This window comes from Oncorhynchus kisutch, linkage group LG18 (assembly GCF_002021735.2).
Source record: "Oncorhynchus kisutch isolate 150728-3 linkage group LG18, Okis_V2, whole genome shotgun sequence".
NCBI lineage: Eukaryota > Metazoa > Chordata > Actinopteri > Salmoniformes > Salmonidae > Oncorhynchus > Oncorhynchus kisutch.
In genome coordinates this window covers 52,109,974-52,136,093 of record NC_034191.2, presented here as the reverse complement: position 1 = coordinate 52,136,093, position 26,120 = coordinate 52,109,974, and the positions used below count along the sequence as shown (strand labels likewise).

The following is a 26,120-nucleotide window of genomic DNA, read 5'->3' as shown; positions in this document are numbered from 1 at the left end:
GGTAGGGCTAGCTCGTCAGACTGCTAGCTAGTCAGTACTAGCCAGCTAGTGCAAGCCAACTTTGTTCAGTTGTTGTTGAGTTTGTTCTATTGGCACGAAATTAAAAATGGAATAAAATGTGTTATTTGTTTTCTGTAATTCCATGTCCCGTTTTTTACATAATAAATGAGAAACAAGTCGATTTTGGGATTTTCAAATTCAGAAACCAAAAACGAAAATGAGTCAATATATTTTCTGTCGTCTTCTGAAATAAATAACTAATGAACGTACGATAGACGGACCGGGTCGAATACAGTGGATTTATTCGGTTTTCATCGTCACTGTTGTTTTGCTTTCAAGTAATCGGTCTGGCTAACTGCACATAGCACAGGGACATTACGAAATAGACAGAAGTGCAAAGTCGGTTAGAAAAGGCGACTTGATCGGACAGAAACCGTACTAACGTTAGCTAGCTAATCTCTGTCAAATTAAATTGGTCAAAAGGGATGCCGCTGAAATCCAAATCAGACGGATATTTGGATTTAATGTCGTCTCATTTAATCGGCAGAAGCAGTTTTCCGATAAAAGGTTGTACGATAAATCAATTTCGAACGAGCGTATTTTTAAATTGCTGAATTTGAGGAACTAAACGTTAGTAGGTAACCTTAGTCTGACGAATTGAAATCACGGACCGAAAGTGCTACGCTAACATACTAGCTAATTTGGCTGGGCAGACAACAACAGATTTTGCATTATTGCCAAATAAACATTGCGAGTGAAATTGGTGAAGACGTTTCAGTTCCACAAAGAGTGCTGACATTATCTTTGACTTTGGTAAGAAGGATTGTGTACATTAGCTACCTAGATAGTAGCAGAGGTTTTTTTAGTGGGGGAGGGGATTAACGTTATCTAATAAGAAAGAAAGAGGTTGCTCGTTTTGGGACTTTACTTTTTGTTTACCTTCTATATGTTTCCCCATACGGGGGTGTCTCCAATGATGTGTAATGCTGATTAATGGGTCTGTGGAATCTAGTGCTGAGCGATTAATGCTTTTTGAAGTCGGTTCGATTATTAAAAAATAATCACGATTTCGGTTTCGATTTTTTTTTTTAAATATGACATATTTCAGTTGTTGTGTATATTACGTTTGTTTTATTTTGTTTACTATTATTTCATTCCAAGTTATCATGTCACCTCTTTAGAGCTGTCTGACAAATCACTATTTTGTAGTACAAGGGGTCTGAATACTTTCCGAATGCACTGTATAATGCATACTCCCGAGTGGTGAGGTGGTCTAAGGCACTGCATCTCAGTGCAAGAGGCGACATTGCAGTCCCTGGTTTGAATCCAGGCTGCATTACATCCGGCTGTGATTGGGAGTCCCATTTGGGCAGCGCACAATTGGCCCAGCGTCGTCCGGGATAGGCCGACATCATAAATAAGAATTTGTTCTTAACTGACTTGCCTAGTTAAATAAAGGTTAAATAAAATAAATATGCATTTGGAAAGTATTCAGAACCCTTCCATTTTTCCACATTTTGTTCCGTTACAGCCTCATTCTAAAATGTTCCTCATCAATCTACTCACAATAACTCATAATGACAAAGCAATTTAATATTCATAATTTTTTGTGATCTGCAGTTGAGTTAACAGAAAAACAAACAAATGAAATGGAATTCCATTACTTGATCCGAAGTCAGTCAATTCGTTAAAAAAATAATAAAATAACCACCATTTTGGTTCATCGCTCAGCACTAGTGGAATTCAGACCATTTTCTGCTAACATACTTTTCTGGGAAAAATTTGATCAGCCCGGTCTGAGCCAACCAAGTAGATCAATACCTACACCATAGGGATAAAATATATTTGATACACCCCTCAGGAAGCAGTGAAAAAGTATTATTGAATGTCCGATGGACTGTCTATTTGAACATTTCCCTTTCTTCTCACAGGCAGCAATGAAACTGTTAGAGAACAGCAGTTTTGAAGCTCTGGGCTCTCAACTTTGTGTTGAAACGGGAGAGTCTCACATCCTGGGCAGGTATTTACCATTACAGCACTGGACCAGCAGTATCAGTAGATCAATTGATCTCATATCTAATCACATGGCACAAGGTGTTCTGCAAAGCCTGCAATACTGTTCCATGACTAACACAGGTTCAACATTTACCAGGGTGTACTGGCCATTAGGAGGCTTGTGTGTGAACTGCAAGTACATAGCAAATAGCACATATAAATACCCCCTCCCCCCTCCACTCAGGGGTGTATTTCTGATGGGGTTAAGAGGCTCTATTTTAAAAGGCAAGATTAACACTTTGGGGCTCTGGGAGCTTCAATAACAACATATGTCAAGGCTGAGGGCACTGGCACTGATATGTAAACACAGAGATAAACAGCAAACTGTCGGAATAAGATGGTCAACTGAACTTAAACAAAATAAACCGTACCAGTCACAAGTTTGGACACCTACTCATTCAAGGGTTTTTCTTTATTTTTACTATGCTCTACATTGTAGAATAATAGTGAAGACATCAAAACTATCTATCTGGAGCTCCAGCCCTTCCGGTTATGTGTCTGTCACAAGGCAGGAAAATACACTGTCACTGCTCCGTTATCAGATACATTAGCAATGTGGGTCAAAACACAAGTTAACTTCGCTATCCTAGTACATACACTAACAGTCAAAAGTTTTAGATCACCTACTCATTTCAAGGGTTTTTCTTTATTTGTACTATTTTCTACATTGTAGAATAATAGTGAAGACATCAAAACTATGAAATAACACTTGGAATCATGTAGTAACCAAAAAAGTGTTAAACAAATCAAAATATATTTTTAGATTCTTCAAAGTAGCCACCCTTTGCCTTGATAACAGCTTTGCACACGCTTGGCATTCTCTCAACCAGCTTCACCTGGTATGCTTTTCCAACAGTCTTGAAGGAGTTCCCACATATGCTGAGCACTCGTTGGCTGCTTTTCCTTCACTCTGCGATCCAACTCATCAGAAACCATCTCAATTTGGTTGAGGTCGGGTGATTGTGGAGGCCATGTCGTCTAATGCAGCACTCCATCACTCTCCTTATTGGTCAAATAGCCCTTACACAGCCTGGAAGTGTATTGGGTCATTGTCCTGTTGAAAAACAAATGATAGTCCCACTAAGCGCAAACCAGATAGGATAATGTATCGCTGCAGAATTCTGTTGTAGCCATACTGGTTAAGTGTGCCTTGAATTCTAAATAAATCAAAGCACTCTTACACTATCACATCTCCTCCTCCATGCGTCACGGTGGGAACCACACATGCAGAGATCATCTGTTCACCTACTCTACGTTTCAAAAGGACACGGCTGTTGGAATCAAAAATCTCAAATTTGGACTCATCAGGCCAAAGGACAGATTTCCACCGGTCTAATGTCCATTGCTCGTGTTTCTTGACCCAAGCAAGTCCCTTCTTATTGGTCTCCTTTAGTAGTGGTTTCTTTGCAGCAATTCAACCATGAAGGCCTGATTCACGCAGTCTCTTTTGAACAGTTGATGTTGAGATGTGTCTGTTACTTGAACTATGTGAAGCATTTATTTGGGCTGCAATTTCTGAGGCTGGTATCTCTTATGAACTTATCCTCTGCAGCAGAGGTAACTCTGGGTCTTCTTTTCCTGTGGTGGTCCTCATAAGAGCCAGTTTCATCCTAGCTCTTGGTGGTTTTTGCGTCTGCACTTGAAGAAACTTTCAAAGTTCTTCAAGTGTTACGTATTGACTGACCTTCGTGTCTTAATGCAATGATAGACTACCCTTTCTCTTTGCTTATTTGAGCTGTTCCTGCCATAATATGTATTTGTATAAGGTTATATTCTGTATATCACCCTTACCTTGTCACATCACAACTGATTGGCTCAAACTCCTCATTAAGAAGAAAATAAATTCCGCAAATTAACTTTTAACAAGGCACACCTGTTAATTGAAATGCATTCCAGGTGACTACCTCATGAAGCTGGTTGAGAGAATGCCAAGAGTGTGCAAAGCTGTCATCAAAGCAAAGGGTGGCTACTTTGAACAATCTCAAATATAAAACATATTTTGATTTGTTTAACAATTGTTTTTGGATACTACATGATTCCATATGTGTTATTTCATAGTTTTGATGTCTTCACTATTATTCCACAATGTAGAAAATAATACAAATAAAAACCCTTGAATGAGTAGGTGTCCAAACTTTTGACTGGTACTGATATATTTACACTGCTCAAAAAAATAAAGGGAACACTTAAACAACACAATGTAACTCCAAGTCAATCACACTTCTGTGAAATCAAACTGTACACTTAGGAAGCAACACTGATTGACAATAAATGTCACATGCTGTTGTGCAAATGGAATAGACAATAGGTGGAAATTATAGGCAATTAGCAAGACACCCTCCAAAAAAGGAGTGGTTCTGCAGGTGGTGACTACAGACCACTTCTCAGTTCCTATGCTTCCTGGCTGATGTTTTGGTCACTTTCGAATGCTTTCACTCTAGTGGTAGCATGAGACGGAGTCTACAACCCACACAAGTAGCTCAGGTAGTGCAGCTCATCCAGGATGGAACATCAATGCGAGCTGTGGCAATAAGGTTTGCTGTGTCTGTCAGCGTAGTGTCCAGAGCATGGATGCGCTACCAGGAGACAGGCGAGTACATCAGGAGACATGGAGGAGGCTGTAGGAGGGCAACAACCCAGCAGCAGGACCACTACCTCTGCCTTTGTGCAAGGAGGAGCAGGAGGAGCACTGCCAGAGCCCTGCAAAATGACCTCCAGCAGGCCACAAATGTGCATGTTTCTGCTCAAACGGTCAGAAGCAGACTCCATGAGGGTGGTATGAGGGCCCGACGTCCACAAGTGGGGGTTGTGTTTACAGCCCAACACCGTGCAGGACGTTTGGCATTTGCCAGAGAACACCAAGATTGGCAAATTTGCCACTGGCGCCCTGTGCTCTTCACAGATGAAAGCAGGTTTACACTGAGCACATGTGACAGACGTGACAGTCTGGAGACGCCGTGGAGAACGTTCTGCTGCCTGCAACATCCTCCAGCATGACCGGTTTGGCGGTGGGTCAGTCATGGTGTGGGGTGGGGGCATTTCTTTGGGGGGCCGCACAGCCCTCCATGTGCTCGCCAGAGGTAGCCTGACTGCCATTAGGTACCGAGATGAGATCCTCATACCCCTTGTGAGACCATATGCTGGTGCGGTTGGCCCTGGGTTCCTCCTAATGCAAGACAATGCTAGACCTCATGTGGCTGGAGTGTGTCAGCAGTTCCTGCAAGAGGAAGACATTGATGCTATGGACTGGCCCGCCCGTTCCCCAGACCTGAATTCAATTGAGCACATCTGGGACATCATGTCTCGCTCCATCCACCAACGCCACGTTGCACCACAGACTGTCCAGGAGTTGGCGGATGCTTTAGTCCAGGTCTGGGAGGAGATCCCTCAGGAGACCATCCGCCACCTCATCAGGAGCATGCCCAGGCGTTGTAGGGAGGTCACACAGGCACGTGGAGGCCACACACACTACTGAGCCTCATTTTGACTTGTTTTAAGGACATTACATCAAAGTTGGGTCAGCGTGTAGTGTGGTTTTCCACTTTAATTTTGAGTGTGACTCCAAATCCAGACCTCCATGGGTTGATTAAATTTGATTTCCATTGATAATTTTTGTGTGATTTTGTTGCCAGCACATTCAACTATGTAAAGAAAAAAGTATTTAATAAAAATATTTCATTCATTCAGATCTAGGATGTGTTATTTTAGTGTTCCCTTTATTTTTTGAGCAGTGTATATTATACAGTGCCTTCGGGGAAGTGTTCAGAGCCCTTGACTTTTTCCACATTTTGTTACGTTACAGCCTTATTCAAAAATGTATAAAAACATTTTTTTTTAAATCCTCAGCAATCTACACACAATACCCCATAATGACAAAGCGAAAACAGGTTTTTAGAAATGTTTGCAAATATATTACAATCAGAAATACCTTATTTACTTAAGTATTCAGACCCTTTAATATGAGACTCAAAATTGAGCTCAGGTGCATCCTGTTTCCATTGACAGTCCTTAAGATGGTTCTACAACTTGATTGGAGTCCACCTGTGGTAAATTCAATTTATTAGACATGATTTGGAAATGCACACACCTGTCTATATAAGGTCCCACAGTTGACCGTGTATGTCAGAGCAAAAACCAAGCCATGAGGTCAAAGGAATTGTCAATAGAGCTCAGAGACAGGATTGTGTCGAGGGCACAGATCTGGGGAAGGGTACCAAAACATTTCTGCAGCTTTGAAGGTCCCCAAGAACACAGTGGCCTCCATCATTCTTAAATGGAAGAAGTTTGGAACCACCAAGACTATTCCTAGAGCTGGCGGCCTGACCAAACTGAGCAATCAGTGGAGAAGCCTTGTTCAGGGACGTGACCAAGAACCTGATTGTCATTCTGACAGAGCTGTAGAAACATCTCAAGGATTATCAATGGAAACAGGATGAAGAAAAATCATTTTTTAGGTAAAGGCTGTTATGTAACAAAAATGTGGTAAAAGTCAAGGGGTCTGAATACCTTCTGAAGGCACACACAACCTACCAATCTGTTTTTCTACCAAACTCACACAAACCAAAACCACAATGATAGACACCTCTGTCAGAGATTGATGACATAAAACCTGAAAGGGGTGTGTCGCCTCATGACATGTGTCTGTGCTAAGATAAGTGGTGTAGGCTACGTGATTTAAATACCTGAGCAAGACCAGATGAGTCAATATCGTGTGTTATGCAGTAGAATTGCCATAGAAATGTTGCCTTATTCAATCCCTGTAGCGATTACTGGTAATGTGGAACGTTTAGCTAAATAGGCATAATCTCTCTTGCAAAAAGTCTTGATCCCGCAAATAGGGTGATGGATGAGTGTTTTGTGTTATGCGACAGGGGGTTAGATTAACTGAACTGCAGCAGAGGGGTATACTAGGAACTCAATGAGTTAGCCCACCAACTTTGATAAACAACCAGAAATAACTATTTACTTTCTGGTTCATGAAGAAAGCTGAACGTCTTTGTGTTTTTGATTGTTGAGTTAAGCCTGAAATGGGCATGGTCTACTTATCTTTAAAAAACTAATATTTTTAAAGAAGTTATTTCTAGAATATTCAGGCAAGTTAGCAGGCTAACTCATTGATCCTTCTTAGTAGGAAGCCCTTCAGGCTTTGAGGTAACAGTAGGAACAGGGATGTTGCATAATGGGCTCTAGGTTATGAGACCAGTGGATACAGTAATGGTGGTGATGACCCCTGTCCTGGCTATGATCAATAGGGGCAGTCTGATGCAGGACAGGGTGTACTCTTACAGGGCTTTGTGGCTATTTGTAGACTGTGTAATGGGGAGTGGTATGGAGCGTAAGCCAGGGGAGAACGACTGACCCGTCTCATTGAAGCCACAACATTCAAGGCCGAATGCTGAACTGCAGCATTGTTTTAAGAAAAAACAAGATCCCCTATTATAGGTTAAATCTGTATTAATTCAATAACTTTTTGACAGCATCCCTTTTGATTTAGACAAAACTTTCAATGCATGTTTGCCCATGGAAGAAGTAGTCAGAAAGTTACTTTTTGTACTTGAATGCAAAAACATTCAGGGGATAGAGGTGCTCAAAGTTGACCCATTTTGCATACTCCACCGTACCATGAGAAATCTATGTCTTCATCACTAGAAAATATAAACGGTTGAGTTGGATATCATTTAAAAGCTTAAACAGGGTTGTTAAACTATTTTATTTCAGATGTTTTTTTGTTTTTTTTACTTCAATTATCTAAAAATGCGTAGCCTCCGATTTGTTTTTTCTTCTTCATATTAGCTTAGACTAGAGGTATAGCTTAGACTAGAGGTCGACCGATTAATCAGAATGGCCGATTTATTTAGGGCCGATTTCAAGTTTTCATAACAATCGGAAATCTGTATTTTTGGGCACCGATTTGCCCCCAAAAAATTAAAATATTTTTTTATATAAAAAAATAAATAATTTGAATACCTTTTATTTGACTAGGTAAGTCACATTCTTATTTTCAATGACGGCCTAGGAACGGTGGGTTAGCTGCCTTGTTCAGGGGCAGAACGACAGATTTTTATCTGGTCAGCTCGGGGTATCCAATCTTGCAACCTTACAGTTAACTAGTCCAACACAATCACGACCTGCCTCTCTCTGGTTGCACTCCACAAGGAGACTGCCTCTTACGTGAATGCAGTAAGCCAAGGTAAGTTGCTAGCTAGCATTAAACTTATCTTATAAAAAACAATCAATCATAACCACTAGTTAACTACACATGGTTGATGATTTTACTAGATATGATCTAGTATGTCCTGTGTTTCATATAATCTGACTGAGCATACAAGCATACAAGTATCTAAGTATCTGACTGAGCGGTGGTAGGCAGAAGCAGGCGCGTAAACGTTCATTCAAACAGCACTTTCGTGCGTTTTGCCTGCAGCTCTTCGTTGTGCGTCAAGCATTGCACTGTTTATGACTTAAAGCCTATCAACTACTGAGATGAGGCGGGTGTAACCGAAGTGAAATGTCTAGCTAGTTAGCGCGCACTAATAGCGTTTCAAACGTCACTCGCTCTGAGCCTTCTAGTTGTTCCCCTTGTTCTGCATGGGTAACGCTGCTTCGATGTTGGCTGTTGTAGTAAGTTTTAAGTTCCTCGGCGTACACATCACAGACAAACTGAATTGGTCCACCCACACAGACAGCATCGTGAAGAAAGCGCAGCAGCGCCTCTTCAACCTCAGGAGGCTGAAGAAATTCGGCTTGTCACCAAAAGCACTCACAAACTTCTACAGATGCACAATCGAGAGCATCCTGTCGGGCTGTATCACCGCCTGGTACGGCAACTGCTCCGCCCACAACCGTAAGGCTCTCCAGAGGGTAGTGAGGTCTGCACAACGCATCACCGGGGGCAAACTACCTGCCCTTCAGGACACCTACACCACCCGATGTTACAGGAAGGCCATAAAGATCATCAAGGACAACAACCACCCGAGCCACTGCCTGTTCACCCCGCTATCATCCAGAAGGCGAGGTCAGTACAGGTGCATCAAAGCTGGGACCGAGAGACTGAAAAACAGCTTCTATCTCAAGGCCATCAGACTGTTAAACAGCCACCACTAACATTGAGTGGCTGCTGCCAACACACTGACAATGACACTGACTCAACTCCAGCCACTTTAATAATGGGAATTGATGGGAATTTATGTAAAATATATCACTAGCCACTTTAAACAATGCTACTTAATATAATGTTTACATACCCTACATTATTTATCTCATATGTATACGTATATACTGTACTCTATATCATCTACTGCATCTTTATGTAATACATGTATCACTAGCCACTTTAAACTATGCCACTTTGTTTACATACTCATCTCATATGTATATACTGTACTCGATACCATCTACTGCATCTTGCCTATGCCGCTCTGTACCATCACTCATTCATATATCTTTATGTACATGTTCTTTATCCCTTTACACTTGTGTGTATAAGGTAGTAGTTTTGGAATTGTTAGCTAGATTACTCGTTGGTTATTACTGCATTGTCGGAACTAGAAGCACAAGCATTTCGCTACACTCGCATTAACATCTGCTAACCATGTGTATGTGACAATTAAAATTTGATTTGATTTGTGTTGCTGGTTCGAGCCCAGGGAGGAGCGAGGAGAGGGACGGAAGCTATACTGTTACACTTGCAATACTAAAGTGCCTATAAGAACATCCAATAGTCAAAGGTTAATGAAATACAAATGGTATAGAGGGAAATAGTCCTATAATTCCTCTAATAACTATAACCTAAAACTTCTTACCTGGGAATATTGAAGACTCATGTTAAAAGGAACCACCAGCTTTCATATGTTCTCATGTTCTGAGCAAGGAACTGAAACGTTAGCTTTCTTACATAGCACATATTGCACTTTTACTTTCTTCTCCAACACTTTGTTTTTGCATTATTTAAACCAAATTGAACATGTTTCATTATTTACTTGAGGCTAAATTGATTTTATTGATGTATTTATTGATGTATTATGATGTATTATATTAAGTTAAAATTCATTCATTATTGTTGTAATTGTCATTATTACAAATAAATAAATAAAAATTTGGCCGATTAATCGGTATCAGCTTTTTTGGTCCTCCAATAATCAGTATCAGTATCGGCGTTGAAAAATCATAATCGGTCGACCTCTGGCTTAGACCCTACTTTACATCATCAGTGGTTTTTGTTTTTTGCCCGACATCAGTTGAGACACAGCATGCTCTTCAATACAGGGTGGGTGGCATTTCAATCATAGAAATATAATTAACAGAGTGGACCTATCCCTTCAGACCACTGCAATTTAGCTAATACACCATTGAAATGTAATAATAATTTAATTACAACCACAAAAAAAGTCTGCCGGTCCTCCCACCTTCGAATGTCAACTTTCGCGGTCATGTATATTCTATAATCTATATTTCTATGATTTTCAATAGGTTTCCTATGGAGGATTTACAGTATAATTTAAAACAACAGATATTCCCATTCAAGTCAACATTCTCTATGTGGACCTCAAACCATATTGTGGTACCATTTGAAAGTCAAAATGTAAATGTTATTCACATTTTCGTACATTTATCAGCCAAACATGACACCCACCCTGTATTCAAGAGCATGTTGTGTCTCAACCGACGGCAGGCACAACACAAAACCTCAAATGTAAAATAGGGTCTAAGCTACAGCATATGAGAATACCACAGGTGGACTCCAAGTTGTAGAAACACCTCAAGGATGATCAATGGAAACATGATGTACCTGAGCTCAATTTTGAGTCTCATAGCAAAGGATCTGAATACTTATGTAAATAAGGTATTTCTGTTGTTTTTGTTTTTTTGCTTTGTCGTTATTGGGTATTGTGTGTACATTAATGATGAAAACATCTATTTTATCCATTTTAGAATAAGCTGTAACGTAACAAAATGTGGAAAAAAGGGAAGGGGTCTGAATACTTTCTGAATGCACTGTAAATCTCCCATGTCTCACGTACCCCTAATATAGACAACAATCAATGTCTTATATAAACAAGACAATCACAATATAATACACAACAGGCAACAAAAGGCAGACCATATACTATCCCGGGCATTTTCTTCTCACTCACTTTTGAGACATGAAACTGGCTATAGAGGTTATAAGTTCCAAATTCTATGCTTACCAAAAAGACGGTGAATGTTCCTAAGTGGCCATGTTACAGTTTTGACTTAAATCTGCTTGAATATTATGTTAGGACTTGAACATTTATCTCTAGCTATGATCCCCAACATCTTGACAGAGCTTGAAGAATTTTAAAAATAATAAAAGGCAACTATTACACTAATCCAGGTGTGCAAAGCTCTTAGAGACTTACCCAAGAAGACTTACCCGTAATGATTGCTGCCAAAGGTATGTATGGACTCAGGGAGCTGAATACTTATGCAATAAAATTTTTTTTATATACTCTACAGTGCATTTGGAAAGTATTCAGACCCCTTGACTTTTTTCACATGGTAAAGTTACAGGCTTATTCTAAAATGGTTTAAATGAAACATTTTCCTCATCAATCGATTCACAATACACCATAATGACAAAGCCAAAACAGGTTTTTAGACATTTTTGCAAATTAAAAAAAAAAAAAAAACATAATTTAGTTAGGTATTCAGACCCTTTGCTATAAGACTTGAAATTGAGCATCCTGTTTCCAGTGACCATCCTTGAAATGTTTCTACAACATGATTGGTGTCCACCTGTGGTAAATTCAATTGATTGGACATGATTTGGGAAGGCACACACCGGTCTATATAATGTCCCACAGTTGACAGTGCATGTCAGAGCAAAAACCAAGCCATGAGGTCGAAGGAATTGTCCGTAGAGCTCAGAGACAGGATTGTGCCGAGGCACAGATCTGGAGAAGGGTACCAAAACATTTCTGCAGCATTGAAGGTTCCCAAGAACACAGTAGGCTCAAATTGAAGAAATTTAGAACCACCAAGACTCTTCCTAGAGCTGGCAATCAGGGGAGAAGGGCCTTGGTCAGGGAGGTGACCAAGAACCCGATGGTCACTCTGACAGAAGAGTTTCTTTGTGGAGATGGGAGAACCTTCCAGAAAGACAACCATCTCTCCAGCACTCCACCAATCAGGCCTTTATGGTTGAGTGGCCAGAGGGCAGCCACTCCTCTGTAAAAGGCACATGACAGCACACTTGGAGTTTGCCAAAAAGCACAGAAAGACTCAGACCATGAGAAACAAGATTCTCTGGTCTGATGAAACCAAGATTGAACTGTTTGGCCTGAATGCGAAACGTCACGTCTGGAAGAAACCTGGCACCATCTCTACGGTGAAGCATGGTGGTGGCAACATAATCCTTTGGGGATGTTTTTCAGCGGCAGGGACTGCGAGACCAGTCAGCATCGAGGCAAAGATGAACAGAGCAAAGTATAGAGAGAACCTTGATGATAACATGCTCCAGAGTGCTCAGGAACTCAGACTGGGGCAAAGGTTCACCTTCCAACAGGACAACAACCCTAAGCACAAAGCTAAGACAACGCAGTAGTGGCTTCGGGACAAGTCTCTGAATATCCTTGAGTGGCCCAGCCAGAGGCCGGACTTGAACCCCATCTAACATCTCTGGAGAGACTTGAAAATAGCTGTGCAGCGACGCTCCCCAACCAACCTGACAGAGCTTGAGAGGGTCTGCAGAGAAGAATGGATGAAACTTCCCAAATACAGGTATGCCAAGCTGGTTTCGTCATACCCAAGAAGATTAGAGGCTGTAATCACTGCCAAGGTGCTTCAACAAAGTACTGAGTCAAGGGTCTGAATCATTACATAAATGTAATATTCCAGTTTAATTTTTTTTTAAATTACAAATTCTTTAAAAAAGTTTTTACTTTTTCATTCGGGGGTATTGTGTTTAGATTGAGGAGGGGAAAACAATGTAAAACATGATAGAATAAGGCAATATACAACACAATATAGAAAAAGTAAAGGGGATTGAGAATGAGAAAATGGAAATCTTTGCGTGTGTGTGTCTATCTATATATATATATATATAGACACACACACGCAAAGGTTTACATTTTCTCATTCTCAATCCCCTTTACTTTTTCTATATTGTGTTGTATATTGCCTTATTCTAGTTGGAAGTCGGAAGTTTGCTTACACCTTAGCCAAATACATTTGGACTCAGTTTTTCACAATTCCGGACATTTAATCCTCATAAAAATGCCCTGTTTTAGGTCAGTTAGGATCACCACTTTATTTTAAGAATGTGAAATGTCAGAATGTGAAATTTCATCACATTCCCAGTGGGTCAGAGGTTTACATACACTCAATTAGTATTCGGTAGCATTGCCTTTAACTTGGTTCAAATGTTTCGGGTAGCCTTCCACAAGCTTTCCACAATAAGTTGGGAGAATTTTGGCCCATTCCTCCTGACAGTGCTGGTGTAACTGAGTCAGTTTTGTAGGCCTCCTTGCTCGCACACACTTTTTCAGTTCTACCCACACATTTTCTATAGGATTGACGTTATTGCTTTGTGATGGCCACTCCAATACCTTGACTTTGTTGTCCTTAAGCCATTTTGCCACAACTTTGGAAGTATGCTTTGGGTCATTGTCCATTTGGAAGACCCATTTGCAACCAAGCTTTAACTTCCTGACTGATGTCTTGAGATGTTGCTTCTATATATCCACATAATTTTCCTGCCTCATGATGCCATCTATTTTGTGAAGTGCACCAGTCCCTCCTGCAGCAAAGCACCCCCACAACATGATGCTGCCACTCCCGTGCCTCACGGTTGGGATGGTGTTCTTCAGCTTCCAAGTCTCCCCCTTTTCCCTCCAAACATAACGATGGTCATTATGGCCAAACCGTTCTATTTTTGTTTTGTCAGCCCAGATGGGGAGAAAAAGTACTATCTTTGTCCCCATGTGCAGTTTCAAACCGTATTCTGGCTTTTTTATGGCGGTTTTGGAGCAGTGGCTTCTTCCTTGCTGAGCGGCCTTTCAGGTTATGTCTATATAGGACTTGTTTTACTGTGGATATAGATACTTTTGTATCTGTTTCCTCCAGCATCTTCACGAGGTCCTTTGCTGTTGTTCTGCAATTGATTTGCACTTTTCACACCAATGTACATTCATCTCTAGGAGACAGAACACGTCTCCTTCCTGAGCGGTATAACGTGGTACCTTCAGGCATTTGGAAAATTTTACCAAGGATGAACCAGACTTGTGGAGGTCTACAATTTTTCTTCTGAGGTCTTGGCTGATTTCTTTTGATTTTCCCATGATGTCAAGGGAAGAGGCACTGAGTTTAAAGGTAGGCTTTGAAATACATCCACAGGTTCACCTCCAATTGACTCATAATTTTCTGGAATTTTACAAGCTGTTTAAAGGCACAATAAACTTAGTGTATGTAAACCTCTGACCCACTGGAATTGTGATACAGTGAATTATAAGTGAAATAATTGTTGGAAAAAATTACTTGTCATGCACAAAGTAGATGTCCTAACTGACTTGCCAAAACTATTGTTTGTTAATTAACAAGACATTGGTGGAGTGGTTGAAAAATGAGTTGTAATGACTCCAACCTAAGTGTATGTAAACATCCGACTTCATGTCATTTTTGTGGAAGACAATCATTGTACCAATATTTGCTTCTATTACGCAAAATGTATGTTCTTTAAACAATTTATTTAAATATCGCACACAGAAGAAGTTATAAGGATAATTTTAATTGCTAATTGCAGCCGTCAGTACGCCAGTCAGCATTCAGCTTGAGATACTCAGTGAGAGGGCACAGCCCTGAGCTAGCTTGCAACGTCACTTCCTGGAGTAGCTGAAACTGCAAATTTTATGTATCCATTGGACACCATCTTAACAAATGTTTTCTGCTTCAAATGCGCTATTGAGTCTACACATAGGAATGAATGGTGTCACGTGATCAATGACTATCTATTTATATGCAGTCATTTGCATAGAGACACATACACACACAGCTAGGCACTGAAACAGCTACCAAGTGCTGGTGTTTAGACTGCTGCTTACTGAATTAGAATGGGCAACAATGGCAGCAAGAGCCGTGCTGGCACCATGTGACCCAATGAGGCTGCTTCTTTCCACCCTAATAAAGAGCCCAAGTCTGCCAATACTCAGCAAAGTTCAACTGGACCCATTACTAATGATAAACGGAGCACACACTCGCACATGAATTTGAGGAAGTTCACAAATTCTGTCAGTGATAGTTTTCCTTAGAAGGTCAGTTTCTGGATAATGTGATAATTTGATTGAACCAGGAAGTCTGTTACAAATAGGCCTAGACCCACAACTATCCTTTATATCCTAATTCTGTGCATTTATTCACAACTAGGCCTAATTATCCACAGGTTATTAGCTCAGCTTTTTAGGTCAACTTTTCCATGGATTTCAGATGGTCCCTGTTTGTTCAGTGTTTTTTTTATTTGTCTGTTAATGAAAAGTAGGCCAGTCACGTCACCACCCCCGTGACCTTTGCTCCTTCCTATAATAAGACTGGGCCACAGTGTGTCTCTGAGCCAGATTTTGGGTTGCACAACCCCTGCTCTTACATAACTGGGGGTGAGGGGAAAATAAACACACGACTGGACTCTGCTCCACTCCGTCTGCATTCCACCCATACCCCTCAAATAGAACACAGTGAAACAGAGACACAGACACAGACACAGATACTTGTTCAAAGCAATAAATACAGAACACGAGACGTACAGTGCCTTGCAAAAGTATTTAGACCTCTTGGATTTTTTTCACATTTTATTGTGTTACAAAGTGGGATTAAAATAGATGTCATTGTTTGTCAACAATGCACAAAATATTATGTCAAAGTGGGGGGGAAAAGTGACCTTTTTTTAATGATAAAACATTTAATAACTCATATTCACAGCCCAATTTGTTTATGCAAGCCTAAATTAGTTCAGGAGTAAAATGTTGCTAAACAAATCACAAAGTTACATGGACTCACTCTGTGTGAAGTTATAGGGGTTGACATTCTTTTTTAATTTACTAACCCTTCCTCTCTCCCCTCAGCCAAGTATTGCATTTCAAGCACATATTCGACTACAAAGACCAGGGAGCTTTTCGAAGGCCTGGTAAAAAAAAAAGACAGTGATTTGTAGATGGTTAACAATAACAAATCAGACATTGAATATATCTTTAAGCATGGTCTATTTAATTATGCTGTGCGTTATGCATGGCTTGACGTAACTTTTTTTTGCCACTTGTCCTTTTCTTTTACTTGTCCAATAGCACAAGTCACTTGTATAAAAAAAAGATTAAAAAGCATTGAGGCTGATGCAACAGGTCAGACCGTTTAGCTTAAAATGTTGAAGTTTTATTTCTTCATATTACAAGCTCAACAATGCGCACATGGCTGTTGGCTACATGGGAATGTTCCAAAATGCAATTAGCAGGGAAAACACCACTCTCAAAAGCGCACCTCATGCGCAAGTGGTTTCATGTGACAGAGATGAAAGTATCCATTAGAAATGAGGAAAGGGGATCATCAACTAGCATGGGTTACTAATATGACTAGTATTATGCGTTTGGCTGTAGGACAATTAAAGAACGTTGATTTGAAAGCCAATAGAACATGAGAAATGCTGGTTTTAATTACATATTAAGTGTTTAGAAAATAATTCCTTCATTCCAGTGGTCGTATTTTGGCTAGGCTACTTTGAAACAAGACATACTTCATAAAATTACATACAATGTCCAGGTTTTAAACAATTCAGTTTTATGGTTAAATAGTTTTCAAATGTTGACCGCCTCCGCTCAGATTCAAGGTAGGTGATGTTGCGGTGCACAACAGGCACTGTCCTTCTCTCTCTGGTCTTTGTGACCGTTTGATCTGCTGTTAATTATCCTTCATTATGTTGGTCCAACATGACTGGTGTTTCGCCTATATTTATGCAATTCAAACTCTCATTAAAGTTTGGCTACATTTTCCTGGCGCCTCTGTCATGTCAGCATCGGTTTGGACATGAGGCTGTAGCCAATATGCATATCACCTTCACTTTGACATGTAGTTTTTTAAATTTATTTATGTAGGCTACATGAAACAGATTTTAATATTATTCCAGTGTTGGCCTCTCTGATTAAATTCTGATCGGAGTAATTGTTTGATATTGTGATTTCTGTGTTTTACATTTCTACTTTTCCATTCGGACTACTTAAATCTACAGTATATTCTTCTTGTCTGAATTTATTTTTTAGAAATGTTACTTGTCCCAGACAGGAGGACTAGCGTTAATGTCGATCCCCGCCTTATGTATTAAACCACCCAGAAACCTAAAAGATACAGTCGTCCTTCTGAACTGAGCTGTAGGACAGGAATGAAACTGCTCAGGGATGAGGCTATTGAGGATTTTAAAACGGTGTGGTAAACCGTTGGGTTGAGCGTGCAGAGATTGACACAGAGACAGGGAGGTTTTAGTCTGCAAAAAAACAACTTTACTAGGACAAAAAATAAACATTACAAAGAAAATCACTTAGGTCTTGAAATACATCTACAGTTACACCTCCAATAGCCTATCAGAAGCTTCTAAAGCCGTGACATAATCTTCTGGAATTTTCCAAGCTGTTTAAAGGCATAGTCAACTTCTGACCCACTGAAATTGTGATACAGTGAATTATAAGTGAAATAATCTGTCTGTAAAAAATTACTTGTGTTAAGCACAAAGTAGATGTCCTAACCGACATGCCAAAACTATAGTTTGTTAACAAGAAATTTGTGGAGTGGTTGAAAAACAATTTTTAATGACTCCAACCTAAGTGTATGTAAACTTCTGACTTCAGCTGTAGCTAGCTACATTTCCTAATGTTTTGCTTGATGTTAGTCTTGCATTTTAACTTGCTACCGGAGAACTACACAACTGGAGGAAAGCACCAGAGAAAAGTAGCCTTCACAACAGTCAGAGCGCTGTCTGGTGATCCAGTGGCGAAAGCAAAGATATTTCATCTGAGTGGAGAACTGCAACTGAAGCACAAAATTTGTCCATTTTAGATCTGCATTTTCAAAACACAGCAAGATATTGTTTGTGTTTTATCCTTCATTTTATGAGTAAAAACCGCAAAATCCTGCGTTAGCATGACCCCTGAGTATTGAATACGGGAAATGACTAGTTTGATACAATACCCATGTCCTCCTTAATCAGTAGCTAAATGGATGTCCACTTGACAAAAGTTAACTCTGGGATTTTTATCTGTCTCTATAGGATTGAGAGCTACTCCTGCAAGATGGCTGGTGATGACAAGCACATGTTTAAGCAATTTTGCCAGGAGGGGGAGCCACATGTCCTAGAGGCCCTCTCGCCCCCCCAGTCCAGCGCCACCAGCCCACCCCAGTAAGTACCACAGCCACACCCCTTATCAATGTTTACATCACACGGAAATCACACTAGGAATGAAACGGAAGCAAACAGGGAGGGACTGCCTGTTTTCCATTCCAGAATGTTTTGCTATGGTGTGCACTAATGCATTGATACTGGTGTTGTGTCACAGTATTAGTCTCTTATGTGGCACACTAAGGGGGTGGCAGGTAGCCTAGCGGTTAAGAGCATTGGTCTAGTAACCATAAGGTCACTGGTTCGAATCCCTGAGCCGACTAGGTGAAAAATGTCTGTGCCCTAGATAATTAATTGTAACTTCCCAATCAAATTACTGAACTCTCTCCCTCTCTCTCTACTCATCTCACTTGTTTTATGCAGACTGGGGAAGAGCAGTGAGGATGCCGAAAACCCTCTGAGTGACAAGTGTTGCAGGAAGACCTTGTTCTACCTCATCACCACGCTCAACGAGTCGTTCAGGCCCGACTACGACTTCAGCGCAGCCCGGGCCCACGAGTTTAGCCGTGAGCCCAGCCTCAACTGGGTCAGTAGCACTGCCTCTGCTCCTCTCATGATTCCACCACTTTAGAATGACTTAAAACCAATCTAATTGGGCGGTCATTCATGCCTAATTTCAGAATTGCCCAGATACTCATATACAGATACGTTGAATCATCCCATGCAAGTCCCGGAAGCACATTGTTACAAAGCCATACACATAAGGGGAAGGTAGTGAGTTTTCTACAAGGGGCGTATGGAATATCACAGGCTGTAAGATAGAGGTGTCAAACTCAATTCCTGGAGGACCATGTCTGCTGGTTTTGTTTTATTTCGTTTTGTGTCTAATGACGACCTAAACCACCAGGTGACGAAGCAATCACCTTAATTATAACCTGATTTATCACAATAACCTTAAATGATCAATCAAGTGCAGACACTCGGCCCTCCACAGGACTTGAGTTTGACAGCTCCACACATCTGTGAGGAGAATAAGTGGTCCTAACGTTGGTGTGCCGTGTCTCCTCCAGGTGGCGAATGCAGTGAGCAGCAGCCTGTACTCATCAGTTGGGGTGGAGTTCAACTCCCTGGGGCCTGAGCTGTGGAACTCCATCGACCAGGAAATTTGCCTGCAGGATTGTGACATTTACAGGTGTGCGTGGGAGATATGGTGGTCCCGCGTGGCTCAGTTGGTAGAGCATGGCGCTTGCAACGTCAGGCTTGTGTATTCGATTATCACGGTGGACCAGTAACATAAAAAAATAAATGCCTGGATTCACTACTGTAAGTCGTTCTGGATAAGAGAGTCTGCTAAATGACTAACACGTGAGCGTAAATGTATATGCTGCTTGTTGTGTTTGTCGCCGGTATATGTAGTATATTTATAATGTCCTTATTTGTCCTCAGCTACAACCCTGACCTGGACTCAGACCCCTTTGGGGAGGAAGGCAGCCTCTGGTCCTTCAACTACTTCTTCTACAACAAGAAGCTGAAGAGGATTGTATTCTTCACCTGTCGCTCCGTCAGGTGAGCAGCCACAGCGGGCTTCAGTCGGACTCCATTATCAATGCAGATACACATATGAGTTTTGTTAGTTCTATACAGCCAGTCCGAAGCAGTTTCTGGCCTGTGGATGACTTTCTATGGTCCACTGTGTATGTTCTAAAATGAGATAAATCTGTCTCATGTTGCTGGTATGAATTGCTCACACCAAACCAGCACAGCAGCAGGAGTTGATTGGACTTGAAGTGCCGAGGCAGCTTGTTCACAACCCAAAGCCTGTCTGATCTCATGATGTGTGTGTGTGTGACTGTTATCCATTACCAGGAGGACAAAAGGCCAGGAAAGGGGAATACCAGGTCAACTCCAAAAACTCCACAAACAATCTGTCAACCAGAGCAACCAGCACATGTACCTGTATGATTGATTAATGAGGCATGGTTTTTCTGCTTTATTTCCACAGTGTCTTGAGTGGGTATGGCTGCGGTTGTCTGGACAACGAGTTGGACATGGAGCTGGATGATGAAGAGGAGATGGATGGATTCACTGAGGACAGGTGGGATCATGTTACTATAGTAATGTTACTACCTGCTTATACTCTTCTAATGCATTTGTGGATTTGTGTCTAAATAGAGCCATGATTGACACTGCCTTGTTCTCTCACGTCGGCAGGTTCCCCAGAGCTCTTTGTGTCTAGGCACACCCATGCCAAACTTCTACGCCTACACAACCTCCTCCCCCTTCATCTATCCTGTTTCTTTTTTCCTCATCTATCCTTGTTTTTTTTCTTTGTCTCGATGTTCTGTACAGCCTGCCCAGGAAGCCATTTGCTCATGTAGAGGAAATACACCCCCCCCCCCCCCCCCCCCCCATTGACAAGTGCATGTTTCACGCCTTTCACATCAGCTCGATCCGACCCATACCGTGAAGGACGTTTTCAAAATGCCCAGGGTAACTGGGATCTAGGTCTCCTGTTTATTGTGCTTCCTCTATCTTCCGTTGTCACTGAGCTAAGAACTGACTCTGTGCCTGACAATTTGATGGAAGGACCTTCCTATGCCTCTCAAACCACATCCTCGTCACCTGAATCCAGCCTCTGCTTGGATGCTGCGCTCTTAAAGAAACTCTCCCAATACTTATTGGATCTGTCTTGGATATTTATGGTCAAGAGAGACCATGGAGAGCTAACCCTGACAAGCAAACATTCTCTTTTATTAAAAATCGCAGCAGATGATGTCACAGACGGCTGTGTAAGTGGAGATAGAAGTCCACAGTGCAACACCAGCATCAGTGAGAGCCATGGAAAGGGAGGGGCTTATTACATCAAACTTCTCCAATCCCACACTGGGTAGAGGATGGGACAACGACAGCTAATTCAATTGACTGTCTATCCAGCTGATTTCCATTTGTGACTGCTTCCTTTGTGTGGCTTTTATGCTTGACAGTGGTGTTAATGTGAGAACTGAAAACTTTTATAGCTCCCAAGTTTTTAAACGAATGCTGCTTTTGTAATGGAAACATTGTAATATCTTATGTTGTCTTATTACTGCACATGACATGTGTAGATGGGAGATGGAGATGACTCTGCCAAGGAAAGCAATATGACATCAGACTTGCAGCTTATACAAGATCACTTTCATGAGCGCCTCTGTCACATTGTTCTGCCTATCAGTAACCATGTTCCTCAATGTGTGATTTTTCTGATTCCCTTATGATTTAGGCCAACCTATTGTAAAACTTGTACCCAATTTCCTCTGCTACAATCATCCATTTATTTTATGCTCAAACATTACAAAGGCTTTGATGTAAAGCCAAGTGAATGTACTAAACACAGGCAGCAAAGGCATCAGCGATAGTTCCAGTAATGTTATTAAAGTGTTTTACAGTATTTTTTAGAAAGAAAGACCCTTTTATCTCTGTGTAAGGCTTTTGAACCTCCCATGATGACCTCCGTTCAGGACCTGTTTTGATTATACAGCATATGTTAATAAAGTTGTGTTTGAACCAAAGAGTGTCCTCTGTGTTGTCATAGAGAGTGGACACGGGCAGCTCACCCAACACAACACATCCCACTCACAAGGAAGAAGAGGACCAAAATCAAGATGTTTTGAACAGTAATGACTACAATGTGATACAGCAGTGTAAGGTATAGTTAACCATTTTTCCTACAAGAGGAACATGTTACACCTCACACTACAACCTTTTTAATAACTAAAAGTGTTCCTATTGACAAAAATGCTATTTCAGAATGTGGGGGTGACTTGTCCCTCCCGTCCCCAGTGAAAGATACGCCCCTGCTGATCACGACTGATTTAACATTTTAATGTTCTTACATTGTAAATGGCGGTCATCTTCATCTTGGAGACTAGAGGTATGATCAGGGGAGAAAAGGACCAGTGCAGGAAAGTCCAGAAGCGGAACTATGGCTAGGGAACACCAAACCAGGCAGCTAGAGGTTGACTTCAGACAGATGGATGCTACAGCTAGATAGAGGGGCTCAGAACCCCTCGTGCAGTGGGGATGAAGCAGAAAAGAGAAACATGCAGTGGGGTTAATATTTCATTAAGCCAATAACCAAAACTTCTGCACTATAACAGCACAGCTACAGAAACAAAAGGAGTCTAGGAACACAAATGAAAAGATAATTGAATGAAAAGTAAAAGTACAAGAATGGATAAAGAGGGGTTGAAGGGGCGAGAATGGATGGAAGGAGAGAGATTATACAAAGTTTTTACCTAATATAGAAATCCCTGCATGCTCCTCCTTCCTCCCTACCTGCCTCCCGCTTCCTCCCTGCACACCACAGGAGGCTGTTGAGGGGAGGACGGCTCATAATAATGGCCAAAATGGAGCAAATGGAATGGCATCAAACACCTGGAAACCAAAACGTTTGATGTATTTGATACCATTCACTACAGCTACACTACCGCTACAGTCCTTACCACGAGCCTGTTCTCCCCAATTAAGGTGCCACCAACCTACTGTGCTGCACACGTCCTCCTTACTCCGTGTGACCTGAGTGAAGACAATGCAGCCGCTAGGGGCACACATAGCTCACTACACATCAACACAGTTGAAGATTGCTCCTCCAAGTTGCTGCTCCTTCCTCTCTGCGTGTGCATCCTCCTTCCTTTCTCCATGTGACCTGAGTGAACTCAATGTAGCCGCTAGTGGCACAAAAAGCTCAATACACATCAACACGGGGAAAGAAGGCTCCAAGTTGCTGTTCCTTCTTCCCTGAGTACGCATCCTCCTATGAGAGAAATGGCGGTGGAAATGTCCTTATGCACAAATATTGATATAATAACCACCATATCGAAGTAAACTTGGAGTCATTCGATGATATGGTGTGTGGTCCTGCCCTACTATGACTCGGGAAACCATTGAGTTTATTAGGCTACAGATGAAATTAAGTTATGATGAACTTCACAGGATGGTGAACATGGCAGATAGTGTAAAATAATGCATTTGAAAAATGTGTTAGCTAGCTAGCCAGACAGTTTTAGAGGAATGATTCCAAACATGTTTTAAAAAAAAAAATCTGTCCTTATTTGCAACACTTACTACTGAGTTTCAAACTCCCGCTGGATGCAGCATCAGCACAAGAACTGTTTGTCTGCAGCTTCATGAAATGGGTTTCCATGGCTGAGCAGCAAGCCGCACAATGCTCAATGCAAGCGTCGGCTGGAGTGGTGTAAAGCTCGTCGCCATTTGACTCTGGAGCAGTGGAAACGCGTTCTCTGGGGTGATGAATCTCACTTCACCATCTGGAAGTCCGACGGATGGATCTGGGGGAATGCTACCTGCCCTAATGCATAGTGCCAACTGTAAAGTTTGGAGGTGGAGGAATAATGATCTGGGGCAGTTTTTCATGGTTGGGCTAGGCTCATTAGATTCAGTGAAGGGAAATCTTAACGCTACAGCATAAAATGACATTCTAGGAAGACTGTGCTTCCAACTTTGTGGCAATAGTTTGGGGAAGGCCCTTTCCTGTATCAGCATGACAATGCCACAGTGCACAAAGTGAGGTCCATACAGAAATGGTTTGTGGAGGTTGGTGTGAAAGAACTTGACTGGCCTGCACAGAGCCCTGACATCAACCCCATCAAACACCTTTGGGATTAATTATCCCAAGATGGCATAGCAGTCAGACGTCATTTGTCCTCGTCTTGTCGTGTCCCGTATATATATATATTTACACCTTTCTTCGCATGTCTTTTATATATTTTATATATTTTATTTTCCAAAAACTCCACTTCAAAACACTCTCCTGCAACCCGTCTCACCAATAAAAAAAAGAAAGTATTATTTACCTCGTATCTGAAATCCACAATAGAAGCCAGCCAGAAGCTAACCAGAAACCAGAAACGTTATTATTCAGCTAACCACGGTTTGTGGTCATCAGCTATTCTTTAGCTCGAAGATCTATCGGCAGTTTTGTACAACGCGACTCAGACCAGAACATACCGGACCTATTTTTCTCTCCATATCCCCGGATTTCAACCGCAAACTCTGGACATTTACACCTGGATCTCGCAGCTAGCTAGCTGCTATCCGTGTGACTATTGGCTTACGTCGATCCCGGAGCAAACATAAATTATTCCGGAGCTAGACAGCTGAAGAGTTCCATCAGCCACTCCTGGGCTACAATCACCTATCCGGACCCGTTTTACTGTCAATGCGGAGCCCCACCGGGCCTTCACGACTGGACTACCGACGTTATCTGACCGAGGGAGTTATCCAACTGGCCCCTCCGTTGCGACGTTACCTGAACGCCCATCTGCAGCCCGCTAATCGTTAGCTGTCTTATCGGCTGCTATCTGAATAGGTCTATTGGACAATTTTTCTTGGGTCACTATAACTATATCTATTTTGCCAAATGGATTGATCCCCTCTAGCACACGGAACCCCACTAATCTACCGACGGAAACGCACAAGGTGGCTAAAAACAGACCTCCATCCTCTGCTAGCTTGCTACCGATGGCCCGGCTAGCTGTCTAAATCGCCGTGACCCCAACCAACCTCACTACTCACTGGACCCTTATGATCACTCGACTAAGCATGTCCTTAATGTCAATATGCCTTGTCCATTGATGTTCTGGTTAGTGTTTATTGGCTTATTTCAGCGTAGAGCCTCTAGCCCTGCTCACTAAATCTTATCCAACCTTTCAGTTCCACCACCCACACATACGATGACATCACCTGGTTTCAATTATGTTTCTAGAGACAATATCTCTCTCATCATCACTCAATACCTAGGTTTACCTCCACTGTATTCACATCCTACCATACCTTTGTCTGTACATTATACCTTGAAGCTATTTTATCGCCCCCAGAAACCTCCTTTTACTCTCTGTTCCAGACGTTCTAGATGACCAATTCTCATAGCTTTTAGCCGTACCCTTATCCTACTCCTCCTAAGTTCCTCTGGTGATGTAGAAGTGAACTCAGGCCCTGCAGTGCCTAGCTCCACTCCTATTCCCCAGACGCTCTCTTTTGATGACTTCTGTAACCGTAATAGCGTTGGTTTCATGCACGTTAACATTAAAAACCTCCTCCCTAAGTTTGTTTTATTCACTGCTTTAGCACACTCTGCCAACCCGGATGTTCTAGCCGTGTCTGAATCATGCCTTAGGAAGAACACCAAAAATTCTGACATTTTCATCCCTAACTACAACATTTTCAGACAAGATAGAACGACCAAAGGGGGCGGTGTTGCAATCTACTGCAAAGATAGCATGCAGAGTTATGTCCTACTATCCAGGTCTGTGCCCAAACAATTTGAACTTCTACTTTTAAAAATACACCTCTCTAAAAACAAGTCTCTCACTGTTCCCGCCTGCTATAGACCACCCTCTGTCCCCAGCTGTGCTCTGGACACCATATGTGAACTGATTGCCCCCCATCTATCTTCAGAGCTCGTGCTGCTAGGCGACCTAAACTGGAACATGCTTAACACCCCAGCCATCCTACAATCTAAACTTGATGCCCTCAATCTCACACAAATTTTCAATGAACCTACCAGGTACCACCCCAAAGCCGTAAACACGGGCACCCTCATAGATATCATCCTAACCAACTTGCCCTCTAAATACACCTCTGTTGATTTCAACCAAGATCTCAGCGATCACTGCCTCATTGCCTGTATCCGTAATGGGTCAGCGGTCAAACGACCTCCACTCATCACTGTCAAACGCTC

General features: G+C 41.7%; 1 protein-coding gene across 1 annotated transcript; it reads left to right on the top strand.

Annotated features, from left to right (window-relative positions):
* Positions 1 to 219: 219 nt before the first annotated feature.
* Positions 220 to 21,930, top strand: LOC109908757 (repressor of RNA polymerase III transcription MAF1 homolog). The gene is made up of 8 exons (XM_020507432.2): positions 220 to 813; positions 1,932 to 2,020; positions 18,314 to 18,442; positions 18,806 to 18,968; positions 19,453 to 19,574; positions 19,829 to 19,948; positions 20,385 to 20,477; positions 20,594 to 21,930. The coding sequence occupies exons 2-8, from the start codon at positions 1,938 to 1,940 to the stop codon at positions 20,616 to 20,618; spliced, it is 735 nt and encodes a 244-aa protein (XP_020363021.1). The 5' UTR covers positions 220 to 813; positions 1,932 to 1,937; the 3' UTR covers positions 20,619 to 21,930.
* The last annotated feature ends 4,190 nt before the right edge of the window (positions 21,931 to 26,120 follow it).

What these genes read in the sequence shown, in the direction of transcription:
- LOC109908757 (XM_020507432.2), top strand. Translation starts at nt 1,938, where the DNA reads ATGAAACTGTTAGAGAACAGCAGTTTTGAAGCTCTGGGCTCTCAACTT. An exon ending in GAGTCTCACATCCTGGGCAG is followed by an intron (nt 2,021 to 18,313) that starts GTATTTACCATT and finishes CTGTCTCTATAG; the next exon opens with GATTGAGAGCTACTCCTGCA. An exon ending in GATGGATTCACTGAGGACAG is followed by an intron (nt 20,478 to 20,593) that starts GTGGGATCATGT and finishes TCACGTCGGCAG; the next exon opens with GTTCCCCAGAGCTCTTTGTG.